The sequence below is a fragment of the Haliotis rubra genome, unplaced genomic scaffold (assembly GCF_003918875.1).
Source record: "Haliotis rubra isolate DU_JTF1 unplaced genomic scaffold, ASM391887v1 Scf532, whole genome shotgun sequence".
Taxonomy (NCBI): domain Eukaryota; kingdom Metazoa; phylum Mollusca; class Gastropoda; order Lepetellida; family Haliotidae; genus Haliotis; species Haliotis rubra.
Genome location: NW_025767227.1, coordinates 624,535 through 649,251, shown reverse-complemented (window position 1 = coordinate 649,251; position 24,717 = coordinate 624,535). Strand labels below are relative to the sequence as shown.

The 24,717-nt window shown below is 39.5% G+C and overlaps 2 protein-coding genes across 2 annotated transcripts; both read right to left on the bottom strand.

The window, feature by feature from the left end:
- On the bottom strand, positions 1 to 20,748 carry LOC124253133. The gene is given in 11 exon segments (XM_046686850.1): positions 1 to 565; positions 5,098 to 5,286; positions 8,084 to 8,185; positions 8,562 to 8,883; positions 12,314 to 12,420; positions 15,827 to 16,013; positions 16,101 to 16,204; positions 16,571 to 16,704; positions 16,706 to 16,892; positions 17,040 to 17,217; positions 20,662 to 20,748. Coding segments are annotated over 11 exon segments (1,707 nt in total). The 3' UTR covers positions 1 to 455.
- LOC124253112 (sulfotransferase 1B1-like) lies at positions 20,424 to 24,717 on the bottom strand. The gene is made up of 6 exons (XM_046686825.1): positions 24,446 to 24,717; positions 23,811 to 23,989; positions 23,305 to 23,631; positions 21,827 to 21,930; positions 21,368 to 21,554; positions 20,424 to 20,875 (listed from the first exon to the last, which is right to left on the bottom strand). The coding sequence occupies exons 1-6, from the start codon at positions 24,457 to 24,459 to the stop codon at positions 20,766 to 20,768; spliced, it is 921 nt and encodes a 306-aa protein (XP_046542781.1). The 5' UTR covers positions 24,460 to 24,717; the 3' UTR covers positions 20,424 to 20,765.

Below are 24,717 nucleotides of genomic sequence, written 5' to 3'. Positions count from 1 at the left end.
TGATGGCAGTTAATGTTTATTTCTCGTGTTCAAATGATAAACAATACTCAAATACAATATATAAATATATGCAGAATCATACTTGATAGTTGCATCGTGGTCTGTCTGGAGGCACTGGTCGCCCATTCAACTCAGGAGCCGCATATCATTATGCAGAGTAATGACGGTAAATATTAGCTGATTTGCTGAACATGGGTTTGATTCCAAGATCTTTTCTGTGCATATGCATTTCTTTGTCTGCACTATGCCATTGCTCGCTCGACGGTTTCAACGAGTTGGTCAGTTAGGCTAATTTGACCCTCAGTGATAAAACGGAAATAGGAAACTGCGTCGAACACATACCACGCTCATTTTATAATAATAAGTTGTTTGATTCGCTTCACGTTTCTATGTCGCCAATTTCACTTTAGGTTTCCACGAAGGCATCTAGACATGATCACATTATAACCCGTTAGCTATTCATAAGTGAATACAATGCCTGTGCCTTCAAATCTTCTCTCTATGACATCATCAAATCTTTCGTTTTCTGCAACTGTTATCCAGTTCTTCCAATCCCCAACTTCACCTGAAACAAAACATCCCTTAAGCACTTACGTAAAGATGAATTACGTCATATACATATGCATAAACTGGTCAATTGTTCATCTGAAACAATTTGGGAACAGAGGTTCGTAGGAAGATATGACAAGTAACCTCTGTGGGAAGAATGATAGTACAAGTGATAACAGGGAAATGCATTGGACATCATTTTGTCACTCCAAATTTTAGATTAGCTCCATAAGTCTACTATAAAGCTTGTTTAAGTTCTTTTGTAAGTAATACCTGAGTGCTCAGGTAAGCACTATCTTATTAAGTCCCCATTGAGTGATGGTATGGCGAGATATGTGGTCACGGCTTCAAAACATGCAATAAATTACCTGTGTGGGCACATGAAAGGACGAAGGTCAAATGATACCATTCATTTGAAATAACTGATGCCTCTCTTTCAGGATCCATTGGGATTTCACAAAGCAAGAACAAAACTATATTCTGTATCAGTCAAAGTAATTAATCGAGTTCATCTTTGCTGATGGGTCGGTCTGCCAACAATAAGAGTCTAATATATTGACTCGAGTTTGCAGTTCTTGATATTCCTTTGAAACGTTTGGCCCAAACAGAAACCGACTCCACTAATTCAGACAAACGCCGCATGTTCTTAAATATGAAAATGGCCAACAAGATGCCTTACATTGCAGTAACATAATCTGTGTCCGAAAACGTCTATAATTAGTTTCTCATTTCAGGAAACACCATCAATTTCCTTTTCTCATATATAATTCCAGTCAGTTAGCTTGTTGCAAAACGTCGACTTGTCAGCTGACATTGTAAATTCTACTATTCCCGAGATTCATTGCACTGATACCAGTCATACAAACAGATGCCGTACCCTAAGCTGACAATGACAATCATCGTCATTTGTTGAAATATAGTTATATATCTTGAACATCCTCCTACCATATGAATAAATTACTACTTTAAACAGCATTTGAAATATAAACATCGCCATTTATTGGTCTCCAAAACATGTCAGTTCCTCTATTGTGCTGGATTTCAAAGCCCTTAAATAACAAAGAGAGATGTATTGTTGGGTCTGACAAAGCAGCACCAAATATTTGTCTCATTAAAGAGGGGACTTTGTCTATGTTCACATTAAGTATTTGAGACAAGAGGGTTACATAACATTCTCAAAATGTCGAATTCAAAGTTTGTATTTGTAAGAAACATTTGCCCTTATAACTTTGTACACCACTATTCCTGATGACAAGTTTTGATTCCTTGTTCTACGTGGTATTTATTAATGAAAGTCGCTTGACTAAAATTTGATCTCCCAGGAGTCAAGCTGTTAAACATGAACAAAGTTGCACCTCACCTGGTTTCTGACCTGGGCTCTAAGCATAAGACCACACACCACCACCTTTTGCCATACATTCCCGAATGTTTTCAAAAAACTTTATCATCTGATATTTCTCTTCCACAGCATTTTATTCTTGGGCATGTTTTATGGTTATTGAATAAAAAATGAACTTCCGTTAAAATGAACCCTTTCGCCGTATGCAAAGCAATTGAAGTGTGGTGAGGTGACAAATGTTTCACGGCTCTGAGGCGGCGCTCTTTTAGTTGAGTGTGCACGGAGACAGCAAGCTATAAATCTTTTGAAATGTTTGCAAACACCTCCTTTTTGCTACTTCCGGCATGGGACTGTGGCGTTCATTCGAGTGAGTTCTACATGATCGTAGTGTGACCTAAATAGTAGTTAGGCGTAGCTACTGCTATAATTCTCGAGAACTGTGTGATAGGTATATGAGGATTGGTTGCTGCGATGTTCGACACGATATCGAGGACTGCTTTGGATTTACGCTCATCTGTCTGCTAACATCGTCCGGCCCCCTCGTCTCAACTGCCGTCAACAAACTTCAATCAGTACATCGACCAGAATCAAGACTGTGGTAACTATAGACATTTAATTATTATTTTAGTTTTATGACCAAATATTTTATATCTGTGACTCAACAGTATTGTATTAGAAATTTGTACTGTCATTAATTGTAACCTGGTTTATTGTTTATTTAATATATTATTGAATATCCTAAACTTGTCTGTGTTCTATTTTGCCAGTTCAAGGGGACTCACAAACCTTTTGTCATGGCAATTTCTAAACCGTAACAATACATGGTGGAGCCTGCAAAAGCAATCTCATAATACCTGACTCTATCCACCGCCAAGGCATAAGACTTAATTGTCTTGGATCTTCTCCTATTGACAGTCTTTACGTTGAAGCAGACGAGCCTTCTCATAACTAACGCCGTATGAAACTATCTCTTTGCACCATATCACTAAAATGCACTCTAATCAGTCCAACCCGGCATATAACTGTTTTAATCCACTCTATGAGGATCTGTACAAGAAAAGGTCGTCTGTTATTCTGACTCTAAGAATGAGAGTCAGGCCTTTCCTTTCTGCTGCTGGCATTGAGCGGGATAATATATCTCCTTCCCACATGCTTTCTTCTCCTCCTTGGCAGTTAGTGAGGCCACAAGTTGACCTAACACTGACAACATTTAAAAAACTCAGAAACTAATGAACTACCATATAAACAAGAATTTAATCAATAAAAATTAAATCTGTTACATATGAATCCTTTTTTTTTACAGATGGATCCAAGGATTGTGGTCATTGGGTCCAGAATAATATGGTCTGGAATACCAGATACCAGCTTTATTTTTACAGCAAAAGCAAACGCCATATTAACGGATCTTAAATATATTAAAAACATCCTAAATATAAACAATGTATCATCTTTTCAGACTTCCTTTCATGCAATCAGGTCAAAAATGTATATTGCAGATATCCACTTTTAATCGAAAAATTGAATTATATAAATATCTTGCTACTGGCCAATACGACTGTTGGTTGCCCAGACATGATGGCATTTCAGGTAGGGCAGCACTCAACATATCTGTGACACCACTTCATATTCCATTCTCAGATTCTAAAGCTGTGAGTAGATCACATATCCGCGATCTAATGCATAAGAAGTGGCACACCCATATCATGGTAGGTATCAGGTAGGTATCAATAAAATACATCTGGTAAAACCAACAATTGACTGCACTTATTTGGGTTCTCAGTCCAGATTTGAAGAGGTCATCATGCGACGATGTCGCATTGGCCATACAAGATGTACACATGAATATTTATTGAAAGGTGAAGACCCTCCGTTTTGCATCCCATGTGATGAAAGAATCACGGTCAAGCATGTCCTGCTTAACTGCATTGATTTTTCCATCACAAGGGATAAATATACCAATGTTGAATTTGTAAAAATAATAAATTGTTACATAAATTTTGATAAATCATTTGTAAATAGATAAATATTCAAAAATTGGTAGTTTAAAACTGAGATTGTGAGTGACTGTATCCTCACAGGGTGCTGAAGTATTGTAAAATTGTCCTCATGTGGGGTTACATAAGTCCCAACACATTGAAAGTCAATTTAAACATACCACTCTCTTTAATCGTAGAATGTGTGATATTTTAATTCTTGCAAGACTGCCTAAGCTCAACAGATGAAGGGATGGTGTAAATCCAGTTAGGGTACATGCAGGAAGCAAATGTATTGTAAGTCCCCATGGTTCCTAATATGGTGGTCTACCTTCTGTTGTTGGCAGTCTGTAGCCTGGTTTTATATTGTATCGTCTTCCATTGTTAAACTGTTTTGTTTTACATACTAGTTTATGTATTTATGTAATCATACGTTAATTATCTTTTACGTATTGCATTTTAAAACGGAATTGAATTAAACTGTTACATCAATTTTGATAAATGGTTTGTAAATAGATAAATATGCTATAATTCGTAGTTTAATTGAGCAGCTGAGTGAGTGGCTGTATCCTCACAGGGGGTGAAGTAGTGTAAAAGTATTGTCCTCCTGTGAGTGAGTGAGTGAGTTTAGTTATATGCCGCACTCAGCAATATTCCAGCTATATGGCGGTGGTCTGTAAATAATCGAGTCTGGACAAGGTAATCCAGTGATCAACAGGATGAGCATCGATCTGCGCAATTAGGAACCGATGACATGCATTGTGTCAACCAAGCAAGCGAGCCTGACCGCTCGATCCCGTTAGTCACCTCTGTCGACAAGCATGGGTTACTAAAGATCAATTCTAGCCCGGTCCTCCTGTTGGGGTACGTAAGTCGAAAAACATTTAAAGTTCCTTTAAACATCCGACTAGTAAATCCGGCTGGGGTCCATGCAGACAACCAAAGTGCTATAAACGTCCCCATGGTCCCTAGTACGTTGATCTAATTATTAGTTGTTTAGAAATCCACTTTTAGATTTAGATGCTGGTTTTAAATTCTGGTTATGTGATATTCCATATTTACTGCCCTCTGTTTTATAATTTGAATGTATTTATCATGTATTTAAATCATGTTTTAGTCACGATTTACTGAAATACTACCGATGTGACTTTAAATTTTTACTAACTCATGAACTTACAAACTAACTAACCTCATGTGATATATGTCTAAAATAAACAAGGCTATTATTGATCTCACCTTTTCTATACATCCCAGCGTGACCTTCCTTCCAGGATTCGGAAGATCCCTCATAACCCTCCTTCACCTCTTTATCTGCAGCCTTCAGCTTCTTAAAGCTGCACGCTTCTGCTATTTGCTCGCACAGATCATCAGTGACTGAGACTCCCAGGAACTCCGCAACCGTTTTGATTTCCTTGACAGGATCCTGAAACCAATACAGTGTGGGTAAAATACACCCATCAAACTTCGTGGACACACCTACCGTTGCACTACGCGATACCATTCCCGGTGAAATCTTAATCTTGGACATCACCATATTTCCAAAAATTAGGAAATTTAGAATTATGCTGTGTACGTTTTAATCGTCTCATGTTGCAGATCGATAAAGGAGGTGTAGGACTCACCCATCCCTATTTCTCCAAGATATTGACTAAATAGTGGAAATCTGTGTTTGGGGAAAACCCTTTGCAATTTGAAACTACAATCGCTTGTTAAAGTGGCTCCCCATGATGTTTACTGAAAGAGCTTGTTTTGGGGACACTACCCAACTCCTTGCTGATGACTTTATCATAAGGACATAATTTATTAATGTTTTCACGTATTCATACATGATGCCAAGGATCCAAACTGAATACTGAATAGTCACACAAATGTCAGCACTCAAAATATTGTAAACAGTGCCAGCTTGAATATCTGGACACAATCTTTTTGATGGATTAAAATGGATGTGTCCTTTAAAAACAGCCCTGTCTAAATATAAATCAAGCAATCCAAGTCTTTTTATGTTGATTATGACGGGACGTCATCAATACTATACTGAACATATTATATATATGATATTATCTGAGTGCATACCATTATCCATGCCAAGAGGTACACAATTATAGATCATTGTTTCACTTTCTGCAATTTTTACAGAACTAGTATATCCCAATGTGTTGTCATGACTAATATCTCGTTAACCACATTACTCACATTTGTGATATTTTAATGAGGCTTTGCTCATGATTCCTTCAAAATAAAATGGAAGCTTTTCTAACATTGGACATAGAGAATATACACTAAACGCCAAAAGAGACGTTACCCTCTTACCTTAATGAAACTATCAAAGATATGTCAGAAGATATTAGTTTACAAGAAAGCTTAACAACACAGTTCTATGCAAATCACGAAAACATTTCTCAAATGCATTCATATCTCGGTGAAATGCAACTTTTCAGAAGAGTTAAATTGTCCTATTTTCGACCATGCCGAAATAAACCAATAACAGTCCAACATAAAGGCTGAAATATAATTCTCATTTGAGAAAGAGAATAAATCATTTAAAGCCACCATTTTCAACTATCAAAACAAGAAACAACTGTTGTAGAGTGTGTGAAATTGTAAAAGAATCATTCCTATAGTTTCAGTCTTTTAAAACATTTTCTGCTGATTTGCATGAGTGAAAACAAGTAAAACGCGTCTTTGATATTGTGAAAGGTGTTTAAGAACATCTAAAATTACCTGTGTTAACATTTTTGCTTGCAAAGTAACATTTTTCCATTTTCTGTTGACACATAGCAATATCAATCGCCAAAACGCAGCAATATTCAAGCCGTATATGCATCTATTTCACGTGTAGAATGTGTCTATAAAGATAGACTAGAATGCATGATATGATACACACGTACGAGAAATATTCCACGATTAACAGCTGAAGAGAGAGAAAGAGCCATTGGGATGGCGCAGATGCTGTCGACAAACAATGCTGTCGCCAACGCCCTCGGATGCCACCATATCACAGTTATAAGACATATTCAGCGCTACAGACAGACTAGGATCACCGTAGACAGACCAAAAGTTGACGTCCACGCATCACAACGCCAACTGAATATAGGTACCTTCGTCATTAAGGAAGGAGGGTAACGTTTCTTTTGGCGTTTAGTACAGTTAGGCCGACTACTTTTGGGACGCCAGTCGTGTGTTACAGTGAGAGCGACGTTTTGTTGAAGGGGTCAACCAAGCAAGTGATGAACAAAAATAAGGATTGAGAGGCACATATACCAGTATGAGGAAATGCCTGCAATAACACGGTGAAGCCAGTAAAGGTTTAGCACAACTTTGCCTATGATAGACAGAATCATTAACAGGGGAAGCCAGTAGTATATTAGAAACACAGGAATAGTAGAGCCTGTATCCGGGAACTGACCATCCATTGGAAGTATTGACTTTAGCTAGAATCTAAAATGAAAACGAAATGGCTATTCGATGATCACACATTTAATACTGGTACCATCTGCGATTTTATAAACACAGGGATAGTAGAGCCTATATCCGGGAACTGACCATCCATTGGAAGTATTCACTTTAGCTAGAATCTAAAATGATAACGAAATGGCTATTCGATGATCATACATTTAATACCGGTACCATCTGCGATTTGACAATGTATTATACGTGTAACAGTTTATGTGCATATAGATGAGCTACAGGCAAGTGTAATCGGGCATTAGCATTCATCTGACAATGCCCCTTATCCCATATAATGTAATTACATTGCACATGTTGTTATTCCGAGAAGTTGTTGTGTGCTATTTATAGACTTGTTCTCGAAAGTTCTACAGGATATTGCAACCCTATTTTGGAGTCGTTTCTTCGTTATATGCGGTACCTAGTCTTATTGTGGAGTATTTTCTTCGTTATATGCGGTCCCTAGCCCTATTTTGGATACTTGACTGTTGTTGCAGTGAGGTGGGTATTACTTTCCGTTTTTACGCTCTAATTTGCACTGCTACTGTAATATTTTGTACAGATCTGCATTAATTTGCAAACTTTGTTATTTTCAGAATACCTAGTTCATTACATAAATAATTCTTTGCTTTTTGTTGATTTCAAAGCGAGATATTTCACGGACTGATTCCCGGTTAACGTTTTGTTTCTACTTTGGATTCAACACGTATCACAAGCACTCCAACTATGTACCAAACAGATCATTAATTCCTGTTGAGTAAAACAACTACAAACCTTTTCAAGTTTTCATAAAACAATGTCAACATTGGCAAGTCCGGGTTGTCCTCTTTCACTTGCAGCCAGTCCTTCACGTAGTCGACATAATCACCACCGCTTACTGGAACATGGAAGGGGTCATTTATGTAGCGTCATGCACATACAAGGATTATTTTTGTTTATTTGTTTTATGGGGTTTTTTGTATTTATTTGTCCAGAAGCATATTCCAGCACATGTTGCAGTGATGCAACCAGGCCACACGTCAGAGCATCTGAACCTTCATTCGGGCAGAACAGCAGGCAGGATCATCTGAACCCACATTCAGTAAACAAACAACATGCAGACACTGTATCTAAACTCACACTGACATGAAATGAATATAAATAATCAGAACATTCTAAAGATATTAATACACGGTAATAAGCCTAATATACCATCAGGCTCAGACATTACACTGCTTCTTAAAATATCATATCAGTATGTATGTGTCTCTCACCGTTTCCTTCCAGAAACAGATCCAGATATTCTGAATACGTCCCGTCAAACCCAAAAGTTCCTTTGCTTCCGTTGACCATGTTAAAATACGATACGCTAACATCTTTGCTATTTCGCAGGATGAAGATTGTTTTATCTGCTTCTCCACCATCTTCTCGGGCAGATGACGGAAATATAGATGTGAGTTTAGAACCCTCGGGGAGGGAGTTCATCAGCCTGCTCAAACTCCGGCATCCCCAACATGGCGATCTCCTTTCGGCTTTTGTTGTACTCAGAGTTACCTGCCTTGAGCATGGTGACGATTTCCCACAACCAATGGGTACCTGGAGGGATCGGAATATATAATTTAGTTCGTAAATTAGAGCATGCATAAACATCAACATAATTTTCAGGAAAACGTCGTTGCCGTCCAGTTTCTTCAGCAAGATCCGTGTATAAAATTCAGTATCTTCAGGTTCATATTTCTCTGCATGTCTTATGACTGCGTACAATGAACCGGCTAAATCCGCCATAACTAAGCTACCGAGTAGCCTCGACTGCAGTACACGGCGAGTTTAGTCACTATCAAACGAGGACACGTAAAAACTCTCCAAGTCTGGCACAGAATTGTTCCATGCCTATCCCCATTTTGTTGTGAAACGTTTCAACGTAATCAATGTTTGACCATCATGCTACATTGATTAGTTATGCAGTCTTTCCGATCAGAATAGACAGATATGAGTAGTGCGGGTGAATTGGACTCGTTTTTCGTAAAGAGCATTCCTCTGACAACCTGCGAGGGTATGCTGCCGAACACGGGACCATGCTTTCAATGACATTCTGTCACACTGTAAACTAAAAGATAATATCGTCTTGAGACAATCTTTGTTTTTACCACATTTGGGATAAGCCGCTATCATGACGTCATCGTCTCTCAGTTTGAACTTCTGAACGTTTCGGATCATTTCCACATCATCTTCGGGGTTGTGACAATTCTTCGGAGGATGCCGTCACATTTGTAGAAGCGCCATCCGTGACCTTTTTCATTCCGGTGGTCCAGAATCTCGGGGGTTCTTTGAGGAAAAAGCGAATTAGTTGGATCTAACGCCGCTTTGATGTTTATGACGGTTTGTGAGAGCTAGAGAAAGCCTGGCACAGGTCACAGACGTTTACTGATTGATGCTACCAGTATTAATGGATATGGTGCTCACAAACAAAGGATCCAAATTATGGTCAACTTTGGTTGACAAGGGACGCATGAACCTTTAATAGCTACTCCATAGGCAACTGAGTGTCAATAGTGTTGAGCTGACTATTATTCAAAACAATGATACTGAATAACAAAGTGTAGTAGCCTAATTTCGGCGTACTTGACATAAGGTCCTATCTGTGCCCACATATGCCCACATCTATTTGTCGGTTTGCATCCGGGATTCGAACCCACACTCTGAATGTCAGGCATCTAATCGTCATTTACACTTTTCAGAGGGGTACACAAAGTGCCTGATCTAGACTTCCAGACGGCTAAGTGGGCTAGATCGATGACTTTGTGTGCTTGCGATTAGAGTGCCTGACTCTAAGAGAGTTTATTCAGAAACCCTCATATGATTCACCAATCCGCAATCCTGTACGGGCCAGTAGGTTAAGCCATTACACGTGACCACAAATTGGGGCGTAGTTTACCAAGCATCTACTCAACACATTTGTGATCGTGAATGAATGAAAATCACTGCATTGTCGCTGAAGTGTATTTGAGAGTAACATGTACTTACTCGTGATCTTCCATGTCAGACAGTACATGTAATATCAATGCCTGAAACTGACCTCCTTCTTTACTCAACTTTGTACTCCTCACATGACTTTGCTATTAACCCAGTCACGTGTTTAGACAGAGTTGACACTGACGATTACTTGCAACATTCAAGTACCTGAACACGGCAGTGTCTTGTGCATGACTGTGGCCATGGGTAAATCCTTTGCTGCTACGATAAAACAGTGACCTAATTTACAGCGCCGGCGCACCTTGGGAATGCACTCGACTAAACATCGACGGGCAAAGTCAACTGTCTCTCCCCGAGTACCTCCGATAGTGAACTATGATGCGGTTTATTAGACTGCAACAGGGGTAAACAAACGTCTTCGCCCTACGTTTCCTAGCGGCGTAACGTGATTCAGGTGCTGTGACTTAACCGGAATATCATTGAATGGGCTTCAACCCCTTTCTCTCACTATCAGGGTCTCATGCTTGTTCCGATATACACTTCGAGTAGCCTTGTGATTGAAGCGTTCGCTCGTCATGTCGGAAGCCCGGGTTAAATTCTCGATATGGATACAATGTGTAAAACCCATTTCTGGTGTCCTGCGTGATATTGCTGAAATATTGCCGAAAAACGGCGTAAACCCCAACTCACTCACAGACTCCCGTGTCCCGTTAACCATTTATTGATCTTTATGTGCATTAAATATAAATCTCACGGCTGGTCAGGTGACTGATGTAAAATGGTTTAACCATGCCAGAAACTGCCATGGTGTGCTCGGCCGAGGGGCCGCCTGATTACGTGACAGCACTGTACCCAGGCTCGCTGGTTTCATCAAAGGAGCGGGACGGTGAGGTAGCCTAGTGGTTAAGGCTTTCGCTCGTCACGCCGAGGACCCAGGTTCTATTTCCCACATGGGCACATTGTGTGAAGCCCATTTCTGGTGTTCCCCTCCGTGATGTTGCTGAAATATTGCTAAAAGCGGCGTAAAACTAAACTCACTCACTCACTCATCAAAGCAGCACACATGTAGGAAATGCTTTGTTCGAGCTTTACGGAATGTAAAGTGAAATGCTGTAAAGCCGCGTGTCACCCGAACCATATTAACAGACATGCAAAACATGTTTGGTATGTTTTATTCTTCCTGCACATGTGATCAACTTAGAAAAATATGTGATAAACTTTGTCAATGCCTTTTTCTAAAACGTTCATTTTTGTTACTGAATAATGGTAAATGCTCTGTAAACAGACAAGTAAACATATGTCTCTTTGTTATACTAGAATTCACCGGGGAGGAGAGTTGGATGCCAACTTCTTTTTATGAGGAACACAATGTTTCGGAGTATATCTTTACCCCTTCATCAGGTGAATTATGAATAAGTTGGGTTACTTTTGCATAGTTCCTATAACAATGTATTTCTGTATAAGAAGAGGGCCACATTAATTGGGTAGCATTCGCCTACAGTCCGTTTGAGACAAAATGATACCGATGAATTGCAATCTAACACAAAACAAATAGACATATAGGATTCAAACCAACGCGGACTGCAATAAAACAACAGACCAACTGTAGAAAAAGTGCATAATTTTGTCACACAAATAGAAAAGTTGTTTAAGAAACGGTCATCACTTATTTTGTGCGTTCTCCAAGTTTGTTACAAGGGAGCATTGGCAACTAAAGGAACAGGGAGAAAAACGAGATGTAGTAGATTGTAATTCATCGGTATCATTTTGTCTCAAACGGACTGTAGTCACTGTGACAATATATTTGTATATTAGCGAAAGACTACAGAGGATGGGTAACATTTGCAGCGTCCTTTCGTTGTAGCAGAATCCAGAACTTGATGTTGCATCCGAGATTCTTTCTGATTATGTTCTTTTGTTTTGTGGGCACATTGTCCCAGCTTGACGTTTCATCCAGATGTCACTGGATAAATCATGTCGCAGATAATAATCATATTTCACGTCTACTTTGTACGACGTTATTACGATCACCTTATAATCATACGCTAATCTAATCATACGTGAATACAATTCCAGTGCCTTCAAATGTTCTCTCTATGACGTCATCAAATCTCTCGTTTTCAGCAACAGTTATCCAGTTCTTCCAGTCCCCAACTTCACCTGAAACAATAACATTACATACTTCCATAAGTCCTTAAGTAATACAAGCGTACATGCAGTAATAGAAGACCGGGTACTCAAGCAAGAAATATATGACTGAGTCTTCGGGCCTTAATATAACCAGTTCTTAAAGGGGCACTGATCCAGAGCAATTTCCGTGGACTGGTTGTTGCTTTTGTTGTTGTTTTTCTCCAGTGAGTACCCGGATGATATCCCAGAATTAATGACTGGTTCGTTACCTCTGCTGCGCCACCCTCATGCGCAATTGATAGTATAAGTATAGACTGATCAGCAAAGATTAAATCCTTTTTTACTCGATAATCTTATGTTGATTTTGTTGTAAAATTATGTAGACTTTGATGAATAATTTGGTTTCTTATAAAAAGATAGTCACTTTGATAAAAATGCTGATTTTGAAATTTTGATTTCATAGTAATGTTGACTTGATAAAAATGTTTACGTAAATGGATGGAGAATTCGATTTAAGAAATTGTTTGACCTTGAATTTGGTGAGAAGCCGGATATAATTATGACCTTGTTTTTAAAGGAAGGCTAACTAGGGAGTCTTGGGGCAGAGTAGTGTGCTCGGGTTCACTACTAGTCAATCTGAATGTTGTATTAAATGGCATTATTTTGATAACAAATGAAAACATTTTAAGTTTAACCATCTGCCAGTTGTACACAATGTTCGGACTGAAATAGCAAAGTCACTGTACGTCTTTATATTTTGTCTTATAATCCTAATTAGTTTATTATCATATTTGTAATATAATATAATGCACACGATCTGCTTATATCTAGTGAATTTATAACATGACTGTAATATCTATACATCTTAGATTGCCAACGTGTATCATATTTCACACACACGCCCTAAATGCGACCTAGTGTATGTTGTCTGTCTCATTACACTTCACGGCAAACAAATAAATGATTCTGTTGAATGCCATAACAAATAAATAAAAACAATATGCAAATATTAAAATTAAAACAGACCAAAGTTATAACAACAATATCAGGCTATTACCTTGTTCGGGGAATGTATCCAACAATATCCACATAAAGGAATGATATGCCATTCATCTGCAACTGACAAAGTATCCTGTTCCATGTCATGTGTCTTTTAACAGTCTAATATGTGAAAAAGTGACCTATCGTTTCAGGTTTTTCACATTGGTGTATAGTCCCATTGGTCACCCAAGATAGCCCACCTGGCAACTAATTGCATGATGTCCGCCATTCTTTAAAAAAGTAATTTAGTTAGCCAATAATGAGCAATCAATCAATGTATTGGCGGTTAATCCTTTGAGGGAAGGACATGTTTTTACAATAAGCCTTTACGACAGGGTGTAATTCAGTATAGATTAGTAAATCTACATACATAAACACTACCTTTTGACAAATCCGCTGTGCAGGATAAAAGCAATTAATCAATCGGCGTGTTATCGGTTAATCCTTTGATCGATGTTTGTTTTGTAACTCAGCTGATAATTCCTCTTACTGCACTTCCATGCGCATATTACATAAGATGTAATACATTTGCCACATCAGACCTCAATTTATAATGATGAGTATTTACTCCAGACACAAGAAATGCCAAATGGGAACCTTTGTCGGGTAATCTGAGTGGTGTTATCACTAATTATACCTGTTATAAATTCATTAACTGACCATCAAGTGAATGATGACAAATAATATGTGTAGGTTTACCACCAAACAAGGGTTACAGCAAGAGAGTAGTAATCGCTGTGTTGCATGCAAGTTTGATTGCCTGAAAAAAGTGGGCCGACACTGTTTTCAGGATACGAACGGAACTTCATTGTTTCATGAGAAATACAAATAAGCAGTTGCTGTGTACTTAGTTAAAACCTATATATACCTATGTACCTAAGTACAATTTCAGATTTATTTTGAAATGGCAATGTGGGGTTGTTTAGTTTATGGATTCAAATATATCAAATGTGTGTTTTGATATCATAGCATACGTAATAGACATCCAGAGGTACAGACAAGCTGCGTATCTGCGTAAATTACGCAACTATTTATGTGAAAACCCAATTCCTATTAAGTCTGTTGCGTACAATTACGCTTGATTTTTCGTAAATAGTCAATAAATGTGATCCGACATGCGTACACGCGAAAATATGAAATCATATATTGCGTACCGGTGGATAGATAAAATAACTGAGGTATATTGAGAGGTTCTATTTCAGGACACGAACTTGACAAGTTGCAGTCTTTCTTATCGTTTCTCATATTACAGATCAAATATAAATAACAAACACTAACATTTAAACTTTATTATATTTTTATAATTAATGGAAAATGGCAAAATACCCAAATGAGTTTAAGTGAGTTGAGTACAATTAATTTGGTTACTCTAAGGAAAATGGAGATACCCAATTGAAATGAACACACGCGAGTACATAACTCAATGACCCAAAAAGCTATCTGTAGCTCTGGACATCATATTTTTACATGATTAAATATCGAGGTAAAATATCGAGGTAAAAAACACAGAAATAGGATCAAACTGGATCAGTCACTATACCATCGAAACATTTGAAAATCTGAAAAAGCCTACACTGCTGCGATACTTTATTACAATCAGACAAGAACTACTGGGGATATTTTCAAATAATGGCATCTGATAAGGTGGACAGTAGCCCAGTCCCCGTGTCCGTCACGGTCGAGGGAGCAGAGGCTGACCAGTTTGCAGCTAGGTTTCGTAATTAGACTGTTGGCTGGTAACCATAATCGCTCTGGATCAGTGGCCCTTTAAGTAAGTAAGTTATTCATTCTCCATTGCTGCCGTATGCCTTTGAAACGGGACATGGGATTGCCAGACGAATTAGTACTCAGCCGTCTTGGTCAATGGTTTTCCTCAGTCCCCCAGGACATGGGCGATCCTTTACTTCACGACACACGTGACATCACTTGCATTATGCATGGCAATAAATTGTCACTGTGTATTTTCTGAAAATTGATCTATTGCCATGTCAAGAAAAGTTAACGTTTAATACTGTCGTATTTGAAATCATTTCTCAAAACTGTACAGCAATGAAATAATTGGACCTGCTCTAAGCTATATATGTGCACTGCAAGCATTTAATTTCTCGGACCTACTCGAACCTATGCGTTTCCACTCAGCAAGCAATGAAATACTTGGAACTACTCTACCTGATGCATGTCCTCAGCACTGAAATCCTTGAACCTGCTCTAACATATATCTCACAACAAGAAACACAATTTTTGGACCTACTCTAACCCATGTAAAGAATCACAACAAACAATAAATGACTGGACCTACTCTGGTCCGTGTGTCTTCACAGAAACCAACATAATGCTTTGGACCTTCTCTTACTTGTGTGTGTAGTCACAACGAGAAATATTCATTTACACTTACCTTTCCTATAGATTAATTTGTGACCTTTCTTCCGGATTTCGGGCATATTAACTGGCCCCTCCTTCACCTCTTCCCCTGCCGTCCTCATCTTCTTAAAGCTGCAGGCTTCTGCTATTTGCTCACATAGTTCATCGCTGACAGACACGCCAATGAAGTCGGCAACCGTTTTGATGTTTTTAACAGGATCCTAAAATCAACACGATTTGGGTTATCAGTTACGACTATTAAGTCTGGACACTGGTCCAATAGGTTTTAACAGTACAAATTTACAAACCTTTTTCACGTTTTCATAAAACAATGTCAAGACAGGCAAATCCGGGTTGTCCTGTTTCACTTGCAGCCAATCCTTCACGTAGTCGGCATAAGCTCCACCGGGAACTGAAACAATGGAAGAAATGATGAAAAAACGCCATAAACAAACATTTAGTCACTATGTATCTGAATCAGGAAAGAAGAGGACAGCCAGCAGCATGTCGGAGCATTAAAACCAATTCAAATGCTTGAAGCCCAAAACTTCAGACAGTTGCCTCATGTCAGAGAGTTGAGACCTACATTCAGTTAGCAGCACGTCAGACAGTTTAAACATCTATTAAGTTAGCAGCACGTCAGACAGTTTATATCTACTCGGTCGCATGTCAGGCGTTTTAAACCTACATTCAGTTAGCAGCACGTCAGACAGTTTAAATCCACATTCACTTAGCAGATTGTCAGAACTGGACCGAGACACACCCAGATATCACTCACCTTTTCCTTCTAAGAACAGATCCAGATATTCTGAATAGGTCCCGTCAAACCTAAAGATGTTTTTGAATCCGTTGAACATACAATAAGAAGATACGCTGACATCTTTGGGATTTCGCATGATAAAGATTGTTTTTATCCTTCTCCACCATCTTCTCTGGCAGATGACGGAAATATAAATGTGAGTTTAGAACTCTCGGGGATGGGAGTTGATCAGCCAGCTCAAAGTGCGGATTCCCCAACATGGCGATCTCCTTCGTCTTTCTGCTGTACTCAGAGTTACCGGTCCTGAGCATGGTGACTATTTCCCACAACCAGTGGGTACCTGGGATCGGAATAGACAGCATAGAGTGAACACTGAATGAGGTTTTACACCTCTTTGAAATTGAACAATTTTGCTTCAGATCGATTTTTTACTTATTTTTGAAAAAGAAAAAGATATTAATCTTGCTAATCTGTCTCAAGGTCTTACCGCATTTGGGATATGCCGCTATCATGACGTCATCGTCCCTCAGTTGGAATTTCTGAAGTTTTTGGATCATTTTCTTGTCATCCCCAATGGTTGTGCCAATCATCCGGAGGATGCCATCATGTTTGTAGAAGGACCATCCATGACCATTCTCATTCCGGTAGTCCAGAATCTCGGAGTTCTACAAAGAATCACTGGCTTGGTTTGAATTTACCCCGGTTTGAATGATATGACCGCTTGGACTCCTTGGTGCTACGTACGTGAGTGCAGTCGAATCTAAATAAATGATATGAATACAACAGTGAAAGACAAGCTGCTGCAGTTTGGTAGGATGTTTATCTATGCTTGTGCACAAACGTAAAGAGTTTGAATTGATGCTTACATCAGTGATAAGCCACACAAGCACGTACATTTTAGACCAATACCTTTCATCCCGAGCCAAATTGTTTAGTGAGCGTCGCCGGTGGGGACGGATATTACAGATAATCCACACACGTCTTAGCTTAAAGGAGCTGTGCACGTAATCAAGGAATAGACCAACAAACACCTGCTAAACACAATTATCGTCGGGATTAAAAACAATGGGCACCCATAAGTAATTAATGGCATGGGGCTGGTGTGTGTGTGTGTGTGTGTGTGTGTGTGTGTGTGTGTGTGTGTGAGAGAGAGAGAGAGAGAGAGAGAGAGAGAGAGAGAGTGTGTGTGTGTGTGTGTGTGTGGGGGGGGGGGTATGTTATGTGTGATGGTGAATTATGCATGTACAATGTGAATGACTCCCCTAATATCTATGTACAAAATGCCCCCTCACCTTCTTGTACTGCATGCCACGTATAATATCAAAGACCAACTACCGGGACATGTGTACAAAACTGATGACCCAGCTACCTCACCAGAACAAAATGGGAGACTCCTCCTTAAAATCATTATCATCACACGCCCCAACCCCCAGTATATAATGTGAGGTCCGGTGAAATGTAACTATCATAAATTGTAACTGTGAAATGTGACTAACAAATTACCTGCCTTTAAATTTGATGCTATGACTTTTTCTGCTTTTAAATGACAATTTAATGAAGATATGTTTTTGAAATAAAACTCATTCCGAGTATGTACTTACAATGTTTATTAATGCAAACTTGTTCTCGTCACTATATGGCTGGAATAATGCCGATGTGACGCAAAACCCAACTCAACTCAACTCAACTCATGTGAGGTCCCTTAACTAATTGTAAAAATGAAAAACACCGAATTGCTGCAGAAGCTTAATGGCGGTAACAGGCACTTACCGCTGACCTTCCATACTGTTCGCAACGTGTACGCCTCCCGTGACTGGGCTATTATCCTATTATCCCGATGTAGGAATGTTCCAATTTCTTATTATTATGCAGCACTGTTCCTTTTGGGCAATAATAGCGTTGAGTGAGTAAGTGAAGTGGTGGTTCACGGGGAGCAGGGCCAGACAGCACTACGCGCGGGTGTTGAGCCAAATTCCACGGGAGGACACCTAAAGGCTATTTCACTCAAGCTGACACACTGATATCAAGGCTATTTATGCAGGTCATGGACCTCGAAAAGAGGCACGGTAATAGGATGACAAGCCGGTGCAGTACATTCGCTGAGCAGAGTTGCGCCCCCTGGGAACCCCTTGTGGAGAGAGAGAGAGAGAGAGAGAGAGAGAGAGAGAGAGAGAGAGAGAGAGAGAGAGAGAGAGAGAGAGAGAGAGAAAGAGAGAAGTCCTTGTTTTATCCTCTTAAAGATAGGCTTCACATACAGTGTTTGAAGATCTGACATCCAGAGGAGTAGGTGGGTTCGCCTTGTGGATAACGTGATCACTCGTTGTGCCGAATACATGGGTTCGATTCACGCTTTTTTGTTTCCATGTAACCTACTACTTTTGTCTGGTGTATGGATGTCAAGAACGTTTAAATGCTTTATGTATCAGTTAAATAATCTCACGGGCTAAAGAAACGTCACCAAAATTATGTTTTATCGTTTATCGTACCTTTGTATTTTTTTCAATAAAAAATGGGTTGAAACAACTTGCCCGAACGCAACAAACATACACTACACATTGAATTGCATGAGATTCATGTAATTTGTGTAAAAATGTTAAATTTGCATGGAATTTTGCGAAATGCCTTAATAAAAAGCCGTATTGAATTCAGGTATAAAATGTGTAGAAAATGCTTGCCACAAAGGCGACTATGCTTGCCGAAAGAGGCGACTAACGGGATCGGGTGGTCAGGCTCGCTGGCTTGGTTGACACATGTCATCGGTTCCCATTTTCCCTGATCGATGCTCATGCTGTTGATCACTGGATTGTCTGGTCCATTATTTACAGACCGCCGCCATATAGCTGGAATATTGCTGAGTGCGGCGTAAGACTAAACTCACTCACTCACTCCTTGATTCCAAGGAAAATAACGTCAGGACATCAGTGAGAGAGCGGTCAGTCTTTGTTTTATCCTCCTAATTGCAAGCTCCAGGCAGGGTAACAACAAGTACAGTCTCTTAACGTATTTTTCTATGACGGAATCAAACTTGCCCCAGGGTCAGAACAAGGCACGGATATCATTGAGTCAGATATATCTCTTTATCATACAATGGATAGCGTCCTCGGCAAGATAAAGCCAACGGATATTTTTAGTATTCGTTGGGGTCATATACGGATATCGATGCAAATTAGAGAGATCATATGCAAAAGTGAGTGACTACTTTCATAGTATAAACAAACATGGCGTCACGCGCATCTATCGGCCGTGGTTACGGTACTGTCAGTGATTTGATCCATGAAAATTCATGTCTGGCAATGACAGATGGAGTGGAATACGAAGCGATGATAGAAACTCATAGGCTTACGAGGATACCTACGCCAGATCCCCAGCAGGCGGCTCAGTAAATTGACTGATCAGTAGAAAATTGTGTCACCGAACTTGTGACGTAACTTATTACTACGCACATATTTGTGACGTCATCGATGTCTGTGCACATTCCACCAAGTTCAGTTTCATGGTTTGTGTCAATCGAAATCGCATTATTTTAAAATCATAAAGTAAGAATGACATTGCATAAAAAATAGGTTATCACACTCGTGTGTTTGGGGATGGTTCATATTAGGAATAAACAGTATGCATTTAGCTCTCCAATGCTCGCTAAATATTTATTGCTAATGCAGGATATTAACCATCCCAAAACACACTCGCGTGATAACCTCTTTGTCTTGCGAAGTAGGTTTAGTTGGCCTGGTGGTTAATCTCAGCGTCCATTGTCTCAAGCATTAGTAAAGTACATCCGACAGAAAATGGATTCTCCAGTGAAATATTTCCCATGTGTCAACTATCCACATTAGGCATAGTTCATTGATGATAATTAGCACAGAAGATTTTGTTCGTTAAAGAACATATATTGTATTCATTAAAGAGCATAGATACTGAAATAATTAAGTAGATTATCAATATATTTTATTTACACAGAAGAAACAGTTCATTAAATATTTATACAGAAGAATGTGTAATTATGATACTTCATTTTGATTAACTATTGTGAAGTTTGAAAGTCATGGAAACACTTGTACGAATTGAACGGTGTTCATCTGTTGAGAAGACGAGCTCCTTGTCGTCATCACCTCGCTGAACAGCAGAAACCTGTCGCACACGTCCCTCGAAAGAGCAGCCAGGTCGACATCGGTTTTGGTCAAGGGAAGCTTTGGCATGGTGTGACTTCCGTTGTCTAATCATACTTGAAAACAATTCCTGTGCCTTCAAAGGCTCTCTCTATGACATCATCAAATCTCTCGTTTTCAGAGACTGTTATCCAGTTTTTCCAGTCCCCAATTTCACCTGAAACAGTAACATCACACAATCCATAAGAGCTTAAGTAAGGCAAGCGTACAGGCAGTAACAGAAGATCAGATACTCATGCAAAAGTATATATCTCTGAGTATTCAAGTACACTGGACATGATTACCAGAAGAAATATTACTTGGTGATCTCGTTCAATTGTCTTCCTCGGCCTTACAGGACATGGACGACCCTTTACTTCACGCCACACTTGAAACCACGTCCTTGCGTCATATAAGCCAATAAATTTCCACTGTGCATATTTTAAAAAAATATGTCCTGCCATATCAAGAATGGTTAATTTTTAACACAGTGTCTTTGAAATGAGTTCTCAAAACTATAAAGGACTGAAATACTTTGACCCACTCTAACAGATGTGTGTTCTCCAACTAGCAATAAAACACTTTAGAGAGAGAGAGTGCTTTAAACAAGATGATTACCTAAAGCTATAAGTTACCTAAGTCACATCGAGAAATACATATGTACACTCACCTTTCCTATAGACTACTTGTTGACCTTTCTTCCAGAAGTCGGACACATTAAATACCTGCTCCTTCAGCTCTGCGTCTGCCGTTCTCATCTTCTTAAAGCTGCACGCTTCTGCTATTTGCTCACACAGTTCATCACTGACAGACAATCCAATGAAGTCGGCAACCGTTTTGATGTTCTTGACAGGATCCTAAAATCAACACAATTTGGGTTATCGATCTTTACCTAATACCGCAGGGCAGTGCCCGTTCTGGTGAAGTTGCCCCAAATCAGATCCCCCCCGCTCCCTTTGCATAACCTTCCATCGGCCCAACGTCTGAAGGACCATCAGATGTATAGTATACGTCCATGTTTGACGTTGGCTCACAATGAACCTGGTGAGCCCATGTGTTGAGATGGAGATGACCATTAAGTCTTACCGACACTTGTCATGTAAGCCTTTAACATACCAAATTTACCAACCTTTTTCAAGTTTTCATAAAACAATGTCAAGACTGGCAAATCAGGGTGATCCTGTTTCACTTGCAGCCAATCCTTCACGTAGTCAGCATAAGATCCACCAAAAGCTGAAACAATGGAAGTAATGATGAAATCAAACCGAAATCATTTGGTTACAGCCCGAGTGCAGCATGACCAACATTTAGGCAGCAGAGTTTATCAGAATGGTTAAACTCACATTCGAAACGAATCCCCTTAATCCCCTTGAATTTCAGTTTTGAGCTAGCTGAGAACACCCCAAACCTACATTCAATTTGAAAGGTGATTTCTAAATCAACATTCAGTTGGCAGCATGTTAGACAGTTTCACTTACATTCAATTAGCAACATGTTGGAAAGTTTAAGCTTACATTCAGTTAGCAGCTTTTTGGACAGTTTTCATCTACATTTCAGTTAGCAACATGTGAGCCAGTATTAATTTACATCTGTTAAAAGCTCTTCAGTACCAAATCAAAGTCAGAAGCAGCACGTTAGTTAAATCTTTGAACAACCATTCAGTTAGCAGCAAACATACGCATCACAAACCAAACACACATACACATCACTCCTTCTAAACCCACACACACACATACACATCAGTTCTTCTAAACACAAACAAACGTACATATCACTCTTTCTAAACCCAAACACACGTCCATATCACTCCTTCTAAACACACATACGCATCACTCCTTCTAAACCCAAACACACGTACACATCACTTCTTCTAAACACAAACAAACGTACATATCACTCCTTCTAAACCCAAACACACACATACACATCACTGCTTCTAAACCCAAACACACGTACATATCACTTCTTCTAAACACAAACACACGTACATATCACTCCTTCTGAACCCAAACACACGTACACATCACTCCTTCTAAACCCAAACACACGTACATATCACTTCTTCTAAACCCAAACACACGTACATATCACTCCTTCTGAACCCCAAAACACTTACACATCACTGCTTCTAAACCCAAACACACGTACACATCACTCCTTCTAAACCCAAACACACGTACATATCACTCCTTCTGAACCCAAACACACGTACATATCACTCCTTCTAAACCCAAACACACGTACATATCACTCCTTCTAAACCCAAACACACGTACATATCACTCTTTCTGAACCCCAAACACACGTACATATCACTCCTTCTAAACCCCAAACACACGTACACATCACTCCTTCTAAACCCAAACACACGTACATATCACTCCTTCTAAACCCAAACACACGTACACATCACTCCTTCTAAACCCAAACACACGTACGCATCACTCCTTCTAAACCCAAACACACGTACGCATCACTCCTTCTAAACCCAAACACACGTACATATCACTCCTTCTTAACCCAAACACACATACATATCACTCCTTCTAAGCCCAAACACACGTACATATCACTCCTCTAAACCCAAAACACGTACATATCACTGACCTTTTCCTTCTAAGAACAGATCCAGATATTCTGAACACGTCCCCTCAAAACTATACTTGATGTTATTTACTCCGTTGAGCATGAAATAAGTAGATACGCTCACATCTTTGGGATTTCGCATGATGAAAATTGTTTTTATCCTTTTCTCCACCATCTTCTGTGGCAGATGACGGAAATTTAGATGTGAGTTTAGAACTCTCGGGGATGGGAGTTCATCAACCTCCTCTATCTTCCCCGGCCCCAACATGGCGACCCTCTTTGTCTTTTTGTTGTACTCAGAGTGACCTGCCCTGAGCATAGTGACGATTTCCCACAACCAGTGAGTACCTAAAGAGATCGGAATAGACAGCATAGTGTGAGTGCCGAATTGGGTTTTACGCCTCTTTGAACCTATACAATCTTGCTGTAGATTTCAACAACGTTCATTCACTCTTTTCATCAATTTTGCAAACATTTGCCACAAGACAATTAATTGAGCAAATTTTGTAAATCTGTCAAGGTCTTACCACATTTTGCATATGCCACTATCACCACGTCATCGTCCCTAAATTCAAATTTCTGAACTTTTCGGATCATTTCCATGTCATCCTCAGGGGTAGTGGCAATCGTCCGGAGGACGCCGTCATTTTTGTAGAAGGACCATCCATGACCATTTTCATTCCGGTAGTCCAGAATCTCGGGAGTTCTATGAAGAATCAGTGGTTGGGTTTGATTTAACGCTGCTTTGAAAGTTATGACGGTTTGTATTCATTTGTGTTAGGAGCCTGCTTGGTGCTATTTACAAACAAATGACTATCTTGCCCACAAACCAAGGATTAATATAATGTCGAACCAGAGTTTTGACTTTGTGGTTCCTAGCCCTTGCAGGGGACGTAGTTCTGTACGTTAAGTGAGTGCCAGTTGTATTTAGATAGATAACATCGGCACAAGAGTGAAAGCCAAGTTGTTGTAATTTGAAGGAATGCATACCTTGGCAGCTGTCTTCTCCTGAATTTAACGAGTTCGAATTAACTAGTACCTCCTTTGATTAGTTACAGAAGCACCTACATTCATGACCAATTGGAGTTATTCTGAGACAATATGTTTAATATGGAAAAACAGATTGCATTGACGCAGAAAAATAAGTGGAACAAATACTTACCGCTGACCTTCCATATTGATCAGTATGTTTGATCAACGCTTGTTACTGACTTTCTTCAGTGACTTTGCTACTATCCTGAAGAAGGAATCGTCCCAACCAAAGTTCCTGTTCCCTGTTAATAAGCAACACTGTTCCTGTCGACTGTGTAAGTGTTGATTCTAGAGGAGCAGGGCAAGGACTGCTCTACGCGAGGATGTTTATGCTAGATCCACAGGAGGGTGTCTCACAGCTATTTCAGTCAACCTGACACGCTCTTATCAAGGCTGATTATG

What these genes read in the sequence shown, in the direction of transcription:
- LOC124253112 (XM_046686825.1), bottom strand. An exon ending in AGTGGCATATGCAAAATGTG is followed by an intron (nt 23,632 to 23,810) that starts GTAAGACCTTGA and finishes CGATCTCTTTAG; the next exon opens with GTACTCACTGGTTGTGGGAA. An exon ending in TTTATGAAAACTTGAAAAAG is followed by an intron (nt 21,555 to 21,826) that starts GTTGGTAAATTT and finishes TGTTGATTTTAG; the next exon opens with GATCCTGTCAAGAACATCAA.